Source organism: Glycine max, chromosome 17 (genome assembly GCF_000004515.6).
Source record: "Glycine max cultivar Williams 82 chromosome 17, Glycine_max_v4.0, whole genome shotgun sequence".
Classification (NCBI taxonomy): domain Eukaryota; kingdom Viridiplantae; phylum Streptophyta; class Magnoliopsida; order Fabales; family Fabaceae; genus Glycine; species Glycine max.
The window spans coordinates 19,147,666-19,169,757 of NC_038253.2; the positions used below are offsets into that span (position 1 = coordinate 19,147,666).

Sequence of the window (22,092 nt, forward strand, 5' to 3'; positions counted from 1 at the left end):
ACAACTATTGAAGAAAAACAAAAGAATCGATTTTCCTACATGTAAACTGTTCGGAAAAGAAATTGACAAGATTAAAATGATAGGAAAATATAAATAAGGTAAAGTTAAAGTAGACAAAGTGCAAAAAACTTAGAGAAGTTAAAAATAAAAGTGTAAAGCTTAAATAAGTATAATTCTCAATCCCCCTATATTTCAAAATTTATTATCTAAGTCCCTAGAGTTGACTCCTAAAGTTGATTTTAACCGTTGATTAAATTAGAAAGTTGACCAATAATTTTTTTAAAAATAATAACTTTAAAAATGTTTGAGGAAGAACTAGAAACATGGTCCTTAACCACTACACCCACATGCCTATTTGCATGTTTGATGCAAAATATTGTATTAATATAAGTTTTATGCGAAAATAGTTCAAAATTCAAAATTTATTCTTTTTTAATTTATTATATTTTTATAATCTTATATATTACCTTTTAAAATATAATATATAAGATTAAATTCTATTTTCGCGTAAATTAGAATATGTATACTTATATAAGTTTTATTTTTATTTTATATATTATATTTTTATAATCTTGTGTATTTTTATCACATTATTCAAAAATCATTTTACACAGTAAAGATATAATATAAATTTTATCTTTAATGTATATTTTTAATATAAATTATAATTTCATAAAATAGCAGTATTTTATTATCCTTAAAATATTTATATATGTGATTTAATAATAGCATTTTTTTGCCTATATTAACATATTCTTGTTATTTATCATAATAGTATTTTTATTTATATTTAACTTTATTTAATCGGGTATGCAATTTTTTTAAAGAAATAAATTATATAGTAAAAATATGTAATTAAATAAAATGAAAGTATTTACTATTTTTAAAAATATTTATGTGTATGATTTATTGGCAGTATTTTTTTTTATCTATATTACAGTAAATAACATGAATATCTTAATATAGATAAAAAAAATGTGTCACTAAATCGCAAACATTATTCTAAAAGATAAATATAATATATAAAATAAAAATAAACTTATATAAATATACATATTCTAATTTATATGAAAATAGAATTTAATCTTATATATAATATTTTAAAAGATAATGTATAAGATTATAAAAATATAATAAATTAAAAAAGAATATCACGCTTGACAAGATGCTTTTAAGCAAGTAAGGAACCCTCTTGCTATGAATAAGTTAAATGTCTTGTTATGAATCCTCTGTCATTGGCAAGTATAAAAGAAAATAAAAGTGCATAGATTGAATCATAATTGTAACCTGCAAAATCAAATTGCATAATGCAGTAAAATATATCAAACTTGTATTTCAAATTTCCAAAGAGCTTTCTGTTCTGTAGGAGTGGCTGAGAAGACAAATGAGAAGAAAGAAAGTAGGCAGCGAGTTAGTAGGAGTCTTTGCCTCTTTGGAGGAACATCATCAAGGGTCCAGGTCCTCGAGGAGTGACCATGATAAACTTGTAAAGGAACAAAGGATGAAGACAACTCACATACCCCTGGGTAACCTTTTTCATTTAGAAATAATAGAACACTCCTTTATCATGTCTCTCTAATTTTTCTCTCATTATTAACATGGTATCAAAGTGTGTAGACCTACTGAATCTTCTTAGTATATTCTTACATTCTACATACTTGATATAAATATGTATCAAGTTTCATAAATTCAAGGACCAACTAGTACATTTAAATGCAGATAAATTCAAAGAAGAGAGAGAACCAAAAACAAAGTGTAAAAAGAACTTGCATATAAAGAACTTGTGGGCTTACAACCAGCAAACAAGAACCAAAATAAAGTTCATCTTCTCTAATTGGTTTAACTGGCTATACTTGTAACATTATACATTATACTTTTTAGTTTCTTTCCTCAACAACCACAAGGGATAATTAATACAACTTGGACTAGAGTATATTCTCGAGCTTGATTTTCAGCTTTGCTTAAGGCATCAATAAAATGAAGAAAATTAGGCATTTGACGCAATAGCAAGCTAATTAAAACTTAAACAGTTACAAAATCAGACAAACCAAATACTAAATTCCACAGTGAGTAAAAGAAAGAAAAAGTACCAGTTCAGCACGAGCACGACCAGATCGAGTCAACTAGGAGGGTGTTTGGCGGCGCGATGGCATGGTTGGCGGCACGAGCACAAGCACGAGCACGACCAGATCGAGCGCAGATTTGTGATGGCATGGTTGGCGGCATGAGCACGGATTTGCGGTTGCAACCAAGAATGACGGCGGATCTGCAGTGGTGCAGTGACGTGGTGGCGGCCAACACCGTTGAACGCGAGCAGGGACTGCCAAACGTGGATTTGTGTGTTGTGGGTTTGTGTGTTTTTATTTTTAGTGTGTTTTTACTAAGTGTGTTTGGGTGTGTTTTTGTTTTTAGTGTGTTTTTACTAAGTGTATTTGTGTGTTTTTATTTTTACTAAGTTCGTTTTTAGTCTTTTAGGCTTGCTTTAACTTTAGTAAAATTGGTTTTACTAAGACTCTTTATTTTTACTATGTTTGTTTTTATTTTTATCGAGTGTTTTTTTAGTCGTTTAGGCTGGCTTTAACTTCAGTAAAAAAATTAAAGAAAGCTATTTATTTTTAAAGATAAAATAACAAAAAAAGTGTAATTTTTAGAGAATTTCATATTTAAGGGTTGTACACTCAATTATTTTGTCTAACTTTTAATTTAAAAGAAGTTTTTAATGTATAAAAATGAAAAATAATAAACAAATACTGCTTTTTTTTTAAGTTCTAATTTTTTTTACTTTAACTCATAAGTAACTTTTAAGTCCAAAAAAAGTTGGACCAAACAAAACCTAAGGCTATTTCGGTCCCCTAACCGAAAATTATAGTTTAATTATTTTTATTAATTTTTCCTAACTTAATTATAACTCAATTATATTTATTATTTTTTCTTAAATTATTTAATAAATTTATCAATGTAATATGTAATAATTATTTTTATACAAGATAATTAAAAAAGGAGCTTAGCAAGTAATATATGAAATGTAAAAAAAATAAGAACTTGAGCTTGACTCTTTTACATAATCAAGTGAGAGTGGTATCTAAAAAAACAAAAAGTGGTATCTTAAAAAAAAGTGAGAGTATAGTACACATTTGTATATTTCAGCCCATGATTGGTAACTTTTAATTAATTGTTAAACTTTGATTAATGTATATGTTACACTAAAGTCATATATTAGGCCTTGATTGAGCTTTATTAGATTTCAATCAATTATTAGTGCATATGTTACACTAAATTGATATTGGGCCTTAAAAAATGCTTAAGAAAGGACTAGAACCAAGGTCCTTAAAGTGAATAACACACTCTTCTACCACCACACCCAATTGTTCATTTAAATATTTGATATAAAATATAGTATTAATATAAATTTTATGCAAAAATAGTTTAAAATTCAAACTTTATTCTTTTTAATTTATTATATTTTTATTAATATAAGATTATAAAAATATAATAAATTAAAAAGAATAAAGTTTGAATTTTAAACTATTTTTGTATAAAATTTATATTAATACTAAATTTTGCACCAAATATCCAAATGGTCATATGGGTATAGTGGTAAAGGAGTGTTCTTCTTGCAATTAAGTCTTAAATAAGTCAATTTGGACTTTTAGTGAATGCGTAAGTTACACATTGCATCTTATTGGCCTTGCTTAGAGTACATGTTGTACTAAAGTCAAATTAGGTCTTCATCAATGCATATTTTTCGCTTACACCATATTGAACCTTAATGAATCATTAGTGTTACACTTATGCCTTATATTTTAAAATACTTAATTTTTCAAATTTTGATTATGACATATTTTTATAATATAAAGGGCATTTATTTATTATAATTTTTAAATAATTATATAAAATAAACAATTGTTTTGTACAAAACACAAATTAAAGTCAAATGATAAGCATGATTTATGTATCTTAATCAAATAATGTAAATATTTGTTTGTGAATTTTATTAAAAAGTATCATAGTATAATTAAAAATATTACATATTGATTATGATTTATATAATATTGTAAATATTGGTTTGTTAATTTAAAAATATTACTAATATAATAATTTCAATAATTTTCAACTATAAAATGTTTTTAAGTATATTATATATTTATTATGATTTATAATAAATTAAAATTTTAGTTTCTTAACTTTTTAAGAAAAAAATACGTTCAGTCGCTAGTCTCAAAATAATTTTGCCCTATAGCGAACGAAAACATTTCGGTCGCTATATCATAATATAGCAACCGAATGGTATTCGGATGCTATCTTCAAGTATATTTCAATCGTCAATTTAGTCGCTAATCTCAAAATAATGGAGTCCTATAGCGACCGAACCCATTTTAGTCACTATGCTCATGACAGCAACCAAATAGTTTTCGGTGGCTATCTTCAAGTCGACTTCGATCGCTAAAATCCTTTGGTATTTATAGATATATAGCGACTGGATTAGCGACGACTTTTTCAGCGACCCTTCAGTCCGACCGCTAAGTTGGTCGCTGACGCAAGTTAGCCGACGCATATAATAATATTAGTCGCAAATTCACTCGCAATTAGTGTCAACAATTTTCCAGCCACTAATATCGATCAAAAGTTTTTTGTCGCTAATTTCAGTTGCTAAATTGTATTTTTATAGTAGTGGGTGACATTGTGGACTAAGGATAATCCAAGGAGGTATTTTTATGGTTGTGTTCTATACAAGGTAAGGAATAGTGTTTAGTGTTGGTTTTGTTTTGGTTTGTGTGTTGATTTTTGTGTTTATTTTGTCCATGTAGGTTGCAGGTAGAAAAGGGTGTCAATTTTTTTAGTGACACGATCTAGTTGTCTACAGTCGTGAGAAGAGAATCATTGTAGCATTAATGAAGAAGGTTGATGAATTGAAGCTTAGAGAAAAAGGTTTGCAAAGCAAGATTGGTGACTTGAAGATGAAGGGAAAATTTTTAGGGATTGGATTGGTTTTGTCTTGGGTCACTGTTTGCTTGTTGTTGCTTTTATAATGTAGCAGGGGCATGTGATGTAATGGTAGTAATAGTAATCCATTGCATTTGGGGTTTGGGTTTAGGATGAAATTAAGCTATATTGTGTGGTCTTTGATCATATTAGTCATGGTGTTTGTATTATGTTGTCATAAGTTTTAGTGTGCAAATTGTTTGTAATTACTAAATGGTTATGTTAATGAAAGAAGAGTTTATTGGTGTTTGACTTTGTTTGGTTTTCGTTTTTTAGCTTGTGCGGTAACTAAAATTATTAAATGGACCTATATTGATCTCATGGTGCAATTCTGTTTGGATAGAAAGAGGACAAATTCTCTTTGCAGGTGAGGAAGGAGCTTAAGAAATTACCAGGCAAGGTCCTTGGTCATTAAGGATATCAAAAGAATGGTGAAATTACCTCTATTATTTTCAAGAACATGTGGAAGAACAAAGTGTTTAGAGTAGTTACTTCTGTCTTCTCTTATTTTCTCATTAGTTAGTTGCAGGTGACATGGATTAGAGTGGTGAAATTACCTAGGCTTACTACACATGACAACAAAGTTTTCAATGAAAATTTGTATGCACTTTTTAAAAAACTATTTACAGCTTTAATGAGTTGTGGTCATATGACTATCTCCAAATCAACTATAATATGAAACACTTGACATGAAGTATAATACGCATTTCATATATATGTTACTGTATAAGAAAGATAATTAGATATAACTGCATTACATAGCCTCATAAAACAGTACATAGAAAAAAACAACAAAAGATAATTAGATAAGAGTGCATTACATAGCCTCATTAAACAGTACATAAAAAAACAATAAAAGATAATTACATAAGAGTGCATTACAAAGCCTCATTAAACGATAACTTGAACATCCAAAAAACTTCAACAGAGAATCCAATTGTGGCAAAAAATTTGCTTCAGTTCTCCATCTCTACTCCATTAACCGATTCTTGATTCTTGAGTTAGATTGGTAGTTTCACCTCCTTCAATTCCTGTAGTTGTGGTCCCACTTGTAGATGAAACATTTTTTGTTTCTTTTTTACAGCATTTGTGTTATATGCTGATTTTCTCTTTAAATTATGTTACAATTCAAAGCAAATAACGTATAATTTTGGGACAGATTGTACCCTCATACCTCATCATCATAGTCCTTAACTTGACAATTTTGGAACTAATGTAAAATCGGATTTCTTCTAGCAAACTGAAAATTGGCTTGTCTCTATACTCTAAAATTGCCAATGCTTCACACATGTTGTTGACATGCAAATCACACTTGGTGTTTAGTTTGAAAGCATATCTTGTCCAAGCAATAACAAGGTTTAACTTATCCAGATCCTTCCAAGCGTTTGCATCATATGCCTTAATCTGATTCATAGCCTTTTCCCAATCAAGGATTGTAGTTGCTCGAGTTGCCATCCACATCAATTCTTTCATATGTGCTCCAGGATACTTCTTTTTCCAATTCCCATATAAATGTTTCACACAGCCTATGTTCAACATTATGTCCAAGCTCCTTGATTACTTCAACCAACCCCTACAAATAACAGTGCAAAAAGTAAATAAAAGTACAAACAAAGAATTGTAATGTTCATATCAAATTTAATTTTACCTTTTTTTGGTCAGAAATGAATGCCTAACATCCTTCTTGAATACCATCTAAATTAGCTAGTAAAAGATCAGTAAACCACTTCCAAGAAGATTAATTTTCATATTCAACAACAACATAAGTAATATGAAGCATTTGATTGTTTCCATCTTTACCTACTACAGACAACAATTTGCCACCAAACTCTCCTTTCAAAAAGTAGCCATCCAATCCTATTAAAAGCCTACAAGTGGTTGCAAATGCAGCCTTACAAGCCTCAGGGCATACATAAATACGCTCAAACACAGGACCATAAGGAGTTAAGTCACATTTTAATTTGACTGTGTTGTTCTTGTTTTTGTCTAGTATCTCAACAGCATAACTTCTCATGTGCTTATACTGATCTTTGGTTGCACCTTTAATTTTTTCCATTGCTCTAACCTTTGCTTTGTATGCCTGATCCACGGTTAACCAGATTCCTCATTTTTCTACACCATAAGCAATTAAAGCTTTTAGCTTCATATCAGGAGTGTGCATTAATAAAGACATCAACCTTTTTCCCACCCATTCAAGTGCAGCCTGGTTGTTTTTGCCAGTTCTAAAGCAACAATATTGATCTTTGAATGTCACTACTTGCCAATAAGTCGCTTGCATGGACTTGCTAACCCGTAAGTAGAATGGACAACCCCCCTTTTTTTTTACAGATTGTAATCACTCTCTTGTTATCATTTTTTTACCTTCAAATTCTTCTTAGATACTATAGCAAAGGTTTTGATAGCCTATATAATTTCTTTCTTATTACTAAATTGCACATGACAAGACAAATCACACACTAGTAAGTCAGGTCACTCTCACTAGGTAAAATCATAGGGAGACCAGTCAGGGTCACGCTATCTAAAGTATCTAATTCATCAGAATGTCCATCTTCATCAATAAAATTGGGATTTGTTTGCAGCTAAAGTATCATGACCATGGAAATTTGCTTCATTAGACTGATATGTGGGTGGATCAGTCAATGTAAATGTCTCCGGGTCCAAGGATTTTGTCCAATCCCAATTTTCTTCAAAGTCACAATCTGAAACTTCACTATAATCATTGTTATCATCATCATCCTCCTCAGTCTAAACATCAGCTCAACCTTAGTTTGAACATCAGCCTCCCCTTCGGCCTCCACCTGAACCTCCATCTTAGCCTGAACATCAACCTCCCCTTCAGCCTCCACCTGAACCTCAGCCTCAACTTCACCCTCCACCTCAGCTTCAACCTCAGTCTCCACTTCATAAATTACAACAATGTCCTCATCCTCAACATCATTAAAGTTTTTTGAGGATGTGTCAATCACCCCCTGGTCCACATAGACATCAACCACATCGAAACCAGAAACATTTTGAGCCAATTGCAAAATATCAGAGTCAGAATTAACTGGCTTCAACCCTCTGCTCAGTGCTAACCTGGGGTTCCTATACCATAAGCACTAGAATGATTTGTACCCGAGGGCATTAATCAGCTTCTTCAAGTCAATATGGGACATAGTATCCACATCCCAAGCCCATTGTTCTTCTTTGATGTCACCATTGATATACAAAGTAAAGGGTTGATAAATAAACATCCCACCATGATTTTTTAACCTCATTGTTTGTTCTTCAATTGGCCTAAAAAATGACAATAATAAGGCAGAAGCCATGTTTCAATGCATACAACAACCATAAAAATAACAACAAATAAATAATTCATTTACACAGTAACACCCACTTTATATGTGAATTCAATAAATAAAAAACATTGAACAAGAAAAAAAACCAACACACACCCCATGGAGCCCAAAACATGAATAAAAAAATGAACACTCACGTGGAAAACAAACCGTGGACCATATCAACCAAACAACCTCACATAGGGACCACAACCATCGACATGGTAATATACAAAAAAAACTTCAATACAATAAGGAATCTTACCTGCAAAAGTACTGGCGTTCCATCTCCCTACGAGTATCGTGATGCTCATGCGCACAAACTCACAAAGCTTCCATGCCTCCCCTCGTTCAACCACCAAGTGATGATGACTTCCATCGAATCGAAAGCCTAAAAATGCGAGGAAAACTAGAGAGAAGGAGGAGACTAATCACCTCACGCATCTCACATTCTAGTAATTCACTTTGGGTTCGTGTTGCTGATGTGATTTTGGGAATTAAGGATTTGAGGGTAACAAGAAGATATGCGTTTACAGGTTCCAGGGAGAGGGAGAAGCTTACGAGGTCTTGGGAAATTGTTGAGGTAAGTTTTTAGGTCATCAATAATAGTTACAAGGATAATTACTAATGAGGGTTAAATTCCATACACATATTAAACAACCAATTACATAATGACACGTGATAGTCAACATTTTTTCTAAACAGTCAACGTCCAATTTTTGCTCTAGGGGATTCAGATAGTCAATTTGGAAAAAATGGGAACTCTAATAGTGAATTAAAAAATAGGGGGACCGATTTAGTGAGTTGGGAAAAATAGGACTATTTTTGCAATTAAGCCATCATAATAATTATATCCAACTCGAATAAAATTATTTCTAGTTCAATAGCAGACAAATATATAAGAATTTTTCTTTTATTTATATCAGTGTAATAAAAAATTGCCCCATAAAAAATAATTATTGCCCTCATAAGATAATTTGTTTTTAAATGAATGTTAAAAAATATAAGAAACAAACAAATAATAAATTGATACTAGTTTCATTAATTTCTTCTTTTATTTTTCGATAATATTAATAATGAAAAATTATAGAATAATTTTAAAGAATAAAAATGCGTAGAAGACAATTGTAAAGTGTAAAAGCACTAAACATTTTGACTTTCTTTTGTTATGAAATCATGTATTTTTGTAAAAGTTTTTGATATTTTTCTCTTGCAAAAATATTATAAACTATTGCGTTAATTATGTTTTTGTTCCCTAAACCCTTTGTAAATTTCATTTGTATTCCCTAAACAATTTTTTTAACGTGTTTTCCTATTTGGTCCCTATAATTTTCTTCGATTACTAGTTATAGTTCTTATTATCAAGTAACAATATTAATTAATTAATTAATGATGTAACTAGTCATATTAGCAGTAACTTGTCACGTACGTCATCAAGCGTGGACAATCTCATGCAATTTTTTTTCATAAATCATGTTTTCAATATCTCATTTATTTGTATTGGTTGATGAATATGTCGAATAGGTTTATGAGAGACTAAAAACACAACTTACTAAAAAAATTACATGTGATTTCCTAGTCAGATTACTTGATGGTGCCATAAGTCACTAGGCTATTAACTTAAATATTACATCATTAAATAATTTTGTTACTCAATAGCAAAAAAAAAAAAAATTATTGGCATATAGAAGAAAAGTATATGAACCAAAATTACTATAAAAAATTATTTAGGAGCTAAAAGTGAAATTTGCAAAAATGTTTAGAACAAAAACATAATTAGCTCTAAATTATTTTTTGTCCTCGATCACTAAAATTTTTTTTTGGATTCAGCATTGCTCTTGTTAGTAGAGGGTACATGTCATTTATACCCAAAGTTTGAAAGGAAAAAAAACTTGTATCTTCCCTAAACTCGGATGAGTAATAATTTTAATTCTAATTCATGTACCCACAGGTACCTATATACCCACACTTACCCGCTACATATACTTATGTTAAAAAAGACTGCATTCAAATTAAAAACTCACTCTTAAGTCATTCAAACATAATTTTATGTGAATAATGTACATGAAAAACAACTAATTATTTTAATACAATAACACAATACAATTTGTAAATTTAATCCATATTACAATACAACTTTTTAAAATTAACCATATCGCAGTAGGATAAAAATAACAATGTCAATTTCACGCATACTTAGTGATGGGTCTAAGGGAGCACAAGGGGGGCCTTGACCCCTCCCTTGAGATCCTTCATGTATCTTTAAGAAAAAAAAATACTAATGCTAATTCAAAATTTCAAATTCATAATAAAACAAGGTAGCAAACCACATTTATAAAGTGCCATATATAGTACTCTAATTAAATAAGATCAAGCTACACAAATGACCAATTAAATCATATATAAATTCATAAAAACTTATTAAAGTGAAACATTTCAAAGATGAGTTAGCTTATTCAAAATATTTGAGCCTAGTAAAACATTAATTGTCATTATGGGGTAAATGACGGGTAAAAATTATATTTGATTTCAAACTCAATGACTTCTTGACTAGAGAGTTGATGGAAGTTTACATGAGTTTGACAAGTTTAATTGATTACAATGTTCTTCAAATTAAACAATTCTAGGTAGTTTGATTATCAAAATATTCAATTCTTAGTTTGTTGTAATTGATTATATTAGTGTATGTGATAAACTAACAAAGAAAAAAGTAATTTTTTCTTGGCTATTTTTGAAGCCCAAGCCAGTTGCTTTATTAATAGTTATCTTTCATTGACTTCAGATCGAAAAAGTTAAAAAACTAGGCTTAACTGAGCTGGTTCTTGAAAAAAGTAGAGTAAACCTTAAGTTTTATAAAATAAAAAAATATATAATACTGGGAATGATATTATTATTATTATTATTATTATTATTATTATTATTATTATTATTATTATTATTATTATTATTATTTTATTATTATTATTATTTCTTGAGAAAGAGTCTCTATAATTTGTATTTTAAAAAACATCTTTTATTTATTTGCATTTTGCATTACACAGTAAACCCTGCACCTATAAATAAAAATGCTAACAAATTGAATGATACATTTAGGAAAGCTACTCATCCCAAGCAATAACCAATTAATTAAAGCCATGCTCATACTACAAGTATGGTACTTAGGCATGCAAGAATATACAGACTCTAATATTGCAAAAAGATAAACAAAGTATGTGAAAGAAAAACAAAACATACACATGCGATTGGAGACTCTTGGACTAGTTTTGCTACACATTGAAATTATAGCTAAGTTTACGATAGACTAATTTCCATCTCCAATTTTGTTTTTGTAAGCATGACCAACTCCTGGGCTGTGACCTGGGTCAGTAGGTTTGAAATCATCTTTTGAACCCTCAGTCTTGAAAACTTCAACATCTGGGCTATGAACTACCACCATTGTTTTCACCTTATTATCTTCTGATGATGATGTAATCATTTTGTGGCCAACACCAGGACTCCCTCCCGGCGTAGTCGGTCGGAAAGCATTGGTGTTGTCTGCACCTGAATCTTCCAATTTACTAGATTCCTCATGGTGTTGTGGTGATTCAACTTTGGTTTTAAGTGATGGAAGGGAAGTAGGGTTAGGATGATTAGCGACGGTTTTTGTGTTTAGTGAGGAATGTAGTTGGTTCAATGGCTTTATATTTATTTTCCTACCATGTGTTAGAAGGGAACCATCGCACACAACTAGTGCAAGAAAAATGAAAAAATATTTGTGCAAAACCTGAAATTTGGCCATATGATCGATCACTGAAGAAGCAATTAAGAGTTTGGTATAAGTGAAAGGCCCTTTAGTGTGGGTAGAGACTAGAGAGAATGGGTGATATGACAAGTTATATGATCCTCAAGGTATTTATAATATGTTGAGTGTCATTGTGTTAGTGCTCTCTGTTAAAGATTCTAATTTTTAATTATGTAATTTGACTAAGTATGTGGAGTGCATGATCTGTGAATGTGGACCGTTTATATGTCAAATAGCTTTCAATTACATGGGCCCCAGGCCCACCTGCGCAGCCATGCTCTTTTGCATGTGTCCATAAAATAAACTGGGCTCATCATTTTGATTCTAAGGTATGAATATATATATATATATATATATATATATATATATATATATATATATATATATATATATATATATATATATGATTTGATATTTGCTTCTTTTAATCTTTGTGTTTATATGAATTTGATATGCAAAGTATCTTATTTTACAAGAATGTATGATGATATATATAATGCATGTTTTAATAGAAAAATTAGATGTGAGGGATGGAGTGAAGTCAAATTAGTTCTTTCAGAATATACTAAATTTAATTTTTGTGAACCAACCAGCTGGAGAGCTATGAGGCACGGACAATTCTATTATGCAAAGTGTAATCGTGTCGAACAGGTTTTCGATACTAACATACCTATATATTTATTCAACATTTGTTTGACATTTCTTATTATGTGTCTGATTCAAAAATTATTTTTTGTTAGTTTGAACACTTTAATTGTCACTTTTATACAATTAATGCACTTGAAAAAATATAAAAAATTAGTTTAAAAAGATAAATGAATATATCATCATTTAAATATTTAGTTATATGTTACTCATAGTTCATTTAATTAGAATCTCTTCATTTTTGTGTATATATATGATATTCTCATATCCTATATTTAGACATTAGTGTGCCGAAATGTTTGTATATGTGTTGTATTTGGTGTCCATATCAGAGTCTGTGTTTCATGGCTGGAGAAGAACTTCTAGTGTTAACATGTAACCTCGGATACTGAGATTCTTGAGAATTTTTTTGCTTTTCTTTTTCATGTGGCAAACAGATACAAATTGATGAGTTATGATAAACCAATAAAAAAAATAGTAAGTCGACTTACGCACCATCAGAATGGAGGCAGCAGAAAGATACCGGGGATTCTCCAGTACGTTCCCTCCACTTAGAGTGGTATAGTATTAATCTCAGAAATCTTCTACACTTTGGTCGACAAGTTGTAGTGAAAGAAATCTTTTGTTTTGAAATACTGATGTATAATTTTGTTACTGGAACGCCTTAAATGGTTATTGATTTATTTGATGGGGTGTGGGACTGTATCTTCTTGACACTGCCTGCTCTTATATATAGGAAATTTAATTAATTTATAAGAATTAAGAAAGTTTGATTAATGTAATTGGCGATATTAAATTTACTAACAACTTATATTATTTTTTAAAATTAACTTAAAAATTATTGACACCCGTTATCTTATTATTTTCACTTAATTACTTTTTATCTAATTAATTAATAGAAGAGTGTTAGTAATATATTTGCTAACATACTTTTTCTAAAACATAGTTTATGATTAATTAAAATTTATTAAAAATACAAAAGAGAAAGAGAAAGTTATTAAACAAGAACTGTACCCATAAAAATTATAATTTTCAATCAATACTTAATACTTAAGAACATGTTGAAAAGGATGTTTCTGGTAATTGTGAATATTTCTGTTTGATGAATATGCGTGGAGATCTTAGAATTGTGATTATTCATCTTATCTTATTAATTTATAGCTAGTAATCTTCCGCAATCTTCAAAAGAGAGAAAGTATATCTTACAACATTTTTATTTATTGACTAAAAAAATTGTAAAGTAATTAAAAGTATATTTAGATAAAAAGAATAAACAATAATGCAAGAAAAAATTTAAATGAAATCTTATAAAAAGAGATAAACAAAATTCTCAAATGGTTCTTATATAAAGAAACAAAAGTAATAGTTGGTATAACAAGAAAATAAAAATTGTTGAGCCTGGATTGTTATAATAAGTATTGTGCATGTTCTTCAATTTCATGTTCTAAAACAATGAACACATGCCCAACATTTACTTGTACACTTATCAGCTTGAGATGGATTGAACTTATTTGTCCATGGTTGACCATTTATTGGGTCATGGTCATGTTAGGTTCCGGATGAAATGGAATTCTAAGTGAACTGAGATTCAAGATCTTTAGAAGGATGACAAGTTCTTTGACGTGGCCGAGAGATTTCACATGAAATGGGCGAACTCTAACGCTCGATCAATAAAAGATTAGACCAGAGCAATGACTGTGACGTGTTGGTTGTATTTATAAGGGTTTAAAGTAGGTTATATATATTCCCTGGCATGAAGCCAAAGACCTCTCTTAGGAAACAATTATTTGTCTTGGTGTACTAACATTATAACTTTACTTTTGGGATCACGTGTTGTACTGTTCAGAAGTGTATGTTACAAATCTTATACCTAATATTAACCTCCGTTACTTGGGCTAATCATGTGTTTGGGCAAAGGCAACTCACTGTACGAATTTGGCCTAAGCCCAATCCATAATAGTTTTCCCAGGTCGATTATGCTTGCAAGCCGAACATGTCAAGTTATATATAAATAATTTCTTAGATATGAACTTAATTTCCTTCCCCATAAGTTTCACACTTCTATTTTTTATGATAATTAATGTTGTCACTTGGCCATTCATATTAAGTGCGTGTTGGGATGAACTTTGATAAAATTAATTTTAAATCAAGGTGATTTTATATAATTAATTTTGAAGTAACGTGATTTTTGTTTGAGTAACATATATTAAAAAGTTGATTTTTAAAGAGAGTAATGTTTGAATACTTTTAGTCATAATTGATTTTGAAAGTAAAATTATTAAAATAGATCTTAAGTCTTTGAATATTTATTTGTTATTATAATTTGTTATTTTTTGATATACATATAAATAAATTAAAATTAAATAGATATATAAACTCGTATTCATTGTAAAAAATTAAAATTAACATAAATACACAAATGTATCTAAATTAAAAAGTACAGATAAGGAACATATATAAAGTCAATCAAATTCAATAATAAATATAATATTAGTTTTTTTTTTCTTGCACCGTATAATTTCATCTCGAATATAGTCTCGAACATGATCCATCTCTGGTGCAGAAATTATATTTAAAACTTGGGATTGGTCAAAGCTAGTCTCATTGTGATTATTATAATCTACATCAACAAGTATGTCTTCTTCTTCATAGCATATAAAATCAGAATTCATTTCAGCATTCCTTCTGATAAAATTATGTACAGTCATTGTTGCACAAACTATTTGAACTTGTGTTTCAAATTTGTATTTAGGCATTTAGGCATATGACGTAAAATTGCAAACCTATTATTCCACACACCAAAAGCTCTTTCTATTGTGCACCTTAAACTTGAGTGATAAAAATTGAAGACCTCATCATCATTTGCATATCCAAATTTACGTCTAAAATCAGGGAGATGGTAACGTTCACATCTGTAAGGACCAAGATACCCCATTGGTGTTGGGTAGCCAACATCCACTAAATAATATTTACCTAATAAAACAATTAAAAAAGTGAATAAACATGATATTTTTATTCAAATTATAAATCATGTATATTTATATAAAAAAAACCTGGAAGAGGATGTGGAAAATTCAAGTTAGCATTTATGAGAGCATGGTCAAAAACACGAGCATCGTGAGCACTACCTTCCCATCCAGCTAATACAAAAGTGAAGCAGATACTCCAATCACATACAACCATTATATTTTGTGTTGGAATACATTTTCGTCCAATAAACCTTGCTTGTTCAACAGGGCTAACTATACATGGAATATGTGTACCATCAATTACTCCTATGACATTTTTAAAAAATGGCCAATATCGTTGATCACTTTCAATTTTGACCTCACAATCACGAAACATGGGATCTTGTGGTCTAATATATTTGAATGACAATTTAAGGCAAGCAAGTAGGACATCATGATATGCCTACTTATAGTCTCTCCTGAGTGTTGAAATCGTTCTTGAAGCATTATATTACCTAACCCATGGCCAACCATATTTAAGAAAATTGCAACCATTTCTTGAACCCACATGCCCTTAGTTTCCTTTAAGCCTTGCTCAACTAATTCAGTGCAAAGTTTATGGAAAATTGATTTTTCCATGCAAAACATCTCATAACAACGAATTGGATGCCCTTGTAATATTTCATAAACCTATGTATGACCTGTATGTTCACTAGTTCTACGTGGCTCTTTACATATATGCATTATTGCATACTCACCAACCAATGCAGCCACATAAGAAGCATCTTCCAAAATGACATTGTCTTCATTGCTTTCAAGCTTAAATCATTTAATCCAATTATTCATTTAACTGTTAACACCTGTCCAAATACATGACTTAATAATGATAACAAAGAAATAATATAACAATTGTACATTTATACATATTATAATAATCCATTTAATTCATTACATAAATGAAAGAAGCCAATAATAGTCAAAAGCCCCTACTACATTACGTAAATGACAAAAGCAAATAATAGTAAAATAATACATATAATAGTCAAAAGCACACACTAGCAGTCCAACTCCTATGACATAAACTAAAGTGACATATTCATGAATAAGCGATTTTTAACTGCATCTTTAAGCCAATGTAACCTTTTCTCATCTTCACCTCGCAAAGCAATGAGCATCTCCCTTGCTGGCTTAAATAACATCAAGTTACAACATTTGGTATGTAACTCAGTGTCATTTGCAACTTCAGGTAAGGTCTTAAGTTCTTTCACCACTTCATTAATAGATGCACTAGTTACATTTTCTATACGTGACCTACATGTTTTTGCAATGTCACTAACTGCCTCACCTATCTTTGATGAGGCATTTAATTTCTTTTTACCAATCTTCTCAGTACGATCAATTCGCTTGCGCTTCTCTCCACTCTTTTGGCTACCAATTGCTTGACTACCAGTTCATTTATATTAATGTCTCCAAATTCATTTGTTGCTCCTACACTAACATCATCACTGTCTCCTGGTCCTTCTTCCATATTTATGTTAATACCATCAAGACACGGGCAATACGCATCATTAACATCACCAACAAGTGTACTTGGCAATATCCCTGATGATGGTGCCCACATAAAATCTTTGGTAACCACTACATCCTTAAAAAGTATAGTTAGTTGATGAGCAAATGGAAGTCCCTTGTACCTAAATTTTCCATATAAAGGATTTTCCTGCATGTTTACAACTCATCATATATAATAGTCACACTAAATATAAGCTTTTACCATATATTAAGTACACTTAAATATGACATACAAGTTGTTTGGTCTCCCACCATTCATTTGGTGCACCAACAGTGTTTCTGGTATTGTCCCATCCTAAACCAGTTTCTTTTCTAAATAATTTGTACCATACACGCCAATCTTTTATCAAGTTATCATACTTATTTTTTAATTGTGCCTTGTTATAAGTCCTTCCAGTAATTGTGTAAACTTGGATTGAATACCTTTCCACCCTACCTTAGTAAAGCTAGAACCAAGGTGTTCCCCTTTAGTAATTTGCTCCAAACATGCTTCAATAAAAGCTTCATTTTCTTTTGGATCCCAAGTAGCTTTTTCTTTGTCAATATTTTGTAAAGGATTCACAACAGTTTTTCCTCTAATAGTACTCATAATCTAAATAAATTTTTATGAATAAATAAATATTAATTTATTAAAAGAAAAGAAAAAATAGTAAAGCAGTGTTTTTTATTTTATCATGTATGTTACATACACACTTAATATCAACCAATACATTTTTGTCCCTACTATACTCATCAAATATATCAAGAACAAATCATAGAAACTATATAATAAAAATAAAAATAAAATAAGAACAAATGAAAAAGTAAAACATATTATTTTTAAAAAATTATCATACATTTTTTTTGGAAGTCCACTTTAAAAAATATTTTGTAAACGGTGATAATAATAAGATAATAGTCCAATAAGAGATGTTAATATTCTAAAGCATAAGCATAAATTTGAAATACAACTCTAATAAGATAAAATAGTGCAAGAGGTTCTTAAAACATTTCTTTCAACACAACACAATAATAAAATGAAATAGTATTATTAACTTACCTTTGAGCTAAGAGAGTCAGGCACAAGATTTCAGCACAATATGCGTACCACAAGATTTTAGCACAAGATGTGTACTATTGTTTCAATGGAGGTCCTATGAAGTGAAGATGGTAATATTCTTTCTTTAACCGAGAGAACAAGTAAATGTAATAATAAATTTTCAACTACCGAAATAAATGAAGTCTTAAGGAAATATGAATGTCCAACTATTGCAGTATAATATAGTCTGTCACAAAAAGTACAAGGGTATTATAAAGAAACATGTAAATAATAATATTTTATGATTTCTTGAATCAAGTCACGTTGAATTGAAAGCTTCTCCTACCTGCTTCGAAGTCACCGTGGTTTTGAGGGCTGAACATGAAATTATAAAATGGTATCCAAACATATTATTATATAGTCAAATCAAGTTTGACCAAAATCACCATGATTCACCGTGGTTACACCGCCAAACCAAACATGCTCTAAATGGTTGTTATATTCCTCCGCCTTTATTGTTTGTCATTTTCTATGCAATATCTTGTACCTAGTGTTCATTTATTTACTTTTTACCCATGAGTTGATCTTTAGTAGTTAGTTATTTCAATTATTTTGATTATTCTAGAATTATCAGTTAATTAAACAGAAGTAGCAGTTGATTTTTTTATAGTTACTTTTGTTCATAAAAGTAAGGTTTTTTTCTCCCTCTTTGACTCTGGCAAACTTAAACCATCATGATTTTCAACTTTTCCCAATGTTCCTCTCCTTTTTCTTTTCATATATATCTTTAACTCTCATGTATTATCTACCCTTTTTTTTCTTTTTTTTCTTTACCTCATTTCACACTTAAGTCATTGAAAACTTGAGGTAATAGTAATACATGTATATGAGTTAGAACACATAATATCATCTTACGAAGTTCTAGCTTCTCCAAGTAAGCATTCCCTTCGAGGCCTGATTGAACACTTTTGGGGTATGGGCTACTCAATTGATGGCCTTAAGTCAAGGTGAGAAAAATTATCCTAATGGTTCAAAGTGTTATAACATCCCAATTGAAATGAATCAGAAGGCTACTAGAAAGGGTTAAATAGTGACACTTAACTGATTATGACTTTTTCTACACAAAACATGTTGCTTCTGAAGTTTCCTCTCAAGCTTCTAGTTGGTTTTTCATATGTATTATTAGGAGAAAAGCTTGTCCTTCTAAAGTACTTGGATAGAATTAATAATCTAATAAAAGTTCTTCCAAGTAAAACACGAAATACTGCTTCAAAAGATACTTTAAAAAGTTTAAATTCTTGTTATTATAGATTTCAATTTATGTCTTTTCTAGAGAACCATAGACGTTGCTTCTGATCTTTAAAATATTTAGTAAAATCATTAAGAAATATATCAAAGATATGCTTTTGTAAAACATGTTTTTCCAATACTTAAAACAAGTATCTAACATGTAAAAGTAAATGAGAAGCAGTAAAGAATGGCATAACACCCACAAAAATTATACCAGTTCACCCACAACCTTTGACTATGTCTAGTCCTACGCCTATAGGATTTCCAAACACAAAAACTTATAACAAAGTAGCCTTTCTCCTAAATCCTCCTCGTGCTTTCATTGTATTCTTTAAGCATATGCAGGTTCCCCCCAAGTATTCTTTCAAAAAGTCTCTTCAGGCTTCATCCAAGTATTCTTTTGAAAATTCTCTCTAGGCTTCTCCACAATAGTTTTTAAGCCTCTGCAGGCTTCTCTTTAGTATTTTTTAAGCCTCTGTAGGCTTTCCTCTAGTATTCTCTAAGCTTTTGTAAGCTTTACTCAAGTGTTCTTTCAAAAAGCCTTTACATACTTCAAACCCAAAGTGGCAAATGCTACTTTACTCACACAACACCTATTATGATCTCTCAACCTTCAGAAGCAACAATCCCCTAACTGATATTCTAAGGTTTTCCTATCCTAAAGGGTTTTGTTTAAGAAAAGGTTCCTAAGACACCTTTCAAGAAGCTATCATTTGTATGGCTTCTCTAACGAAGCTGTTTACATATACTCTATGGCTAAAAGGATTTGGCTCTACATCCTATAGTGTTTGGGCTAAGGAAGACTAGTATTAGAAGCAAAAGATATATATGTACAATACGCCTTCTTGATCTTACCCTCTCTATCTTATATTCCTTCCTAGCAATGAGATCCAACAACTATTTTTCCTTTTATAGAGCATGAAGATTATCATTGTTGGTTTCTCGAGAAGATTAGAGGCCAAGGAGACCCGTTGTGAGTTATATTTGTTGAACAATTGGCTCATCCCTTCTTCCTTAGCTAGGTAATAGCTTGCACAATTTAAATTTCAAAATTATGGCATGTTGGTACTTTTTGTTGTTAGTGGCTCATGACTTCTCCTTTCTTTAGCATAGTCATGAGTCGATACTTCAGAGGATTGTGTTTTCTACATATTGAGATTTCAGCCTTTTCTCCAACTGATTGTGGATCTTCTTAAAAGACAACCATCTTCTCTTTTGACATGCCTTGATTTGATTAGGACTTGTAGATGTTAGCAATCTTTTGTTAGACAAGTGGCCTCAGATATCTTAAGAAGGGGGGTTTGAATTAAGATATCCCAAACTACTTCCCCAATTAAAAATCTATTTGACTTTTTTATTCAAGTTATAAATTCCCTTAACAATGAACTTCTTAAATATTGATTCAAATAAAACAATTTGAATATGAATATAAAGCAATAATAAATAAAGAAGTTTAAGGGAAGAGAAAGTGCAAACTCAGATTTATACTGGTTCGGTCACACCCTTGTGCCTACGTTCAATCCCCAAGCAACCCGCTTGAGAGTTCCACTATCTTGTAAATTCCTTTTACAAGTTCTAAACACACAAGGACAATCCTTCCCTTGTGTTTAGAATTCTTTTACAACAAGAGACCCTCGGTCTCTTAATCCCTTAGAGAATTAGAAGGAGAAGAAGAATGAATCTCTCTTGAAAGAGATAGATTTTACAATCAGAGCACTCAAATGATTCCTTAATGAATTGCAATTGAATTGGCCAAGGAATTCTTAAGAGGATAAAACGATTTTGCTTTTTGAGAGAATAAACACTTGTTGTTTTGAAAAGCTCTAAGCAAATTCGTGTTCTAAGTCACATATATATAGACCATTGGTGGTCATGTAAAAACCTTTTGAGAAGTTGTGACTCTTAGAAATATTTTTCTGAAAATCTTGTCTGGTAATCGATTACAGGATTTGTGTAATTGATTACAGCTTTTAAAATTTGAATTAAAACGTTTATTAACTGCTGGTAATCGATTACCAAAATTATGTAATCGATTACACAGTCTAAAATTTGAATTCAAATTTTTGGTAGCTGTTGTAAAGCATATTTGGCCACTGGTAATCGATTACATCCTCTGGTAATCAATTACCAGAGAGTAAATCCTTTGAAAAGCACTTTTTAATTTAATTACTTGGCCAAACCTTTTGCTAATTCAATTAGGAATTCTCTTCCTAATATACTAGTGATCATCTTGATGTTGTGACTTGTATTCTTGAAGTATTGTCTTGAATTTAAACTTGAAAAGCCCATTTGCATCTATTGCATCATATCATCATGATCATCATCAAAACACCAAAGGCATTTGCATCTACAAACTCCCCCTTTTTGATGATGACAATACAAGTCGTGAAATCAAGATTCAAGAGCAAGCAACAAACATTTGTATATATATAAAATTTACTTTTACTCCCCCTATGTTTTGGAATTTATGATCACTTGCTTGCAAAGTTTGTTAAGCTTTTTCTACATCCCATTTTTCTCCCCCTTTGGCAACATCAAAAA

At 30.5% G+C, this 22,092-nt stretch overlaps 1 protein-coding gene and 1 pseudogene across 1 annotated transcript; both read right to left on the reverse strand.

Annotated features, from left to right (window-relative positions):
* Positions 1–11,406: 11,406 nt before the first annotated feature.
* LOC100306697 (uncharacterized) lies at positions 11,407–12,161 on the reverse strand. The gene has a single exon (NM_001248162.3). It carries the CDS (start codon positions 12,076–12,078, stop codon positions 11,602–11,604), a length of 477 nt encoding a protein of 158 aa, NP_001235091.2. The 5' UTR covers positions 12,079–12,161; the 3' UTR covers positions 11,407–11,601.
* A 4,595-nt stretch (positions 12,162–16,756) lies between these two features.
* LOC112999925 (L10-interacting MYB domain-containing protein-like) lies at positions 16,757–17,832 on the reverse strand (annotated as a pseudogene).
* Between the last annotated feature and the right edge of the window lie 4,260 nt (positions 17,833–22,092).

Coding starts and splice junctions, on each gene's coding strand:
- LOC100306697 (NM_001248162.3), bottom strand. CDS start 12,078: ATGGCCAAATTTCAGGTTTTGCACAAATATTTTTTCATTTTTCTTGCA.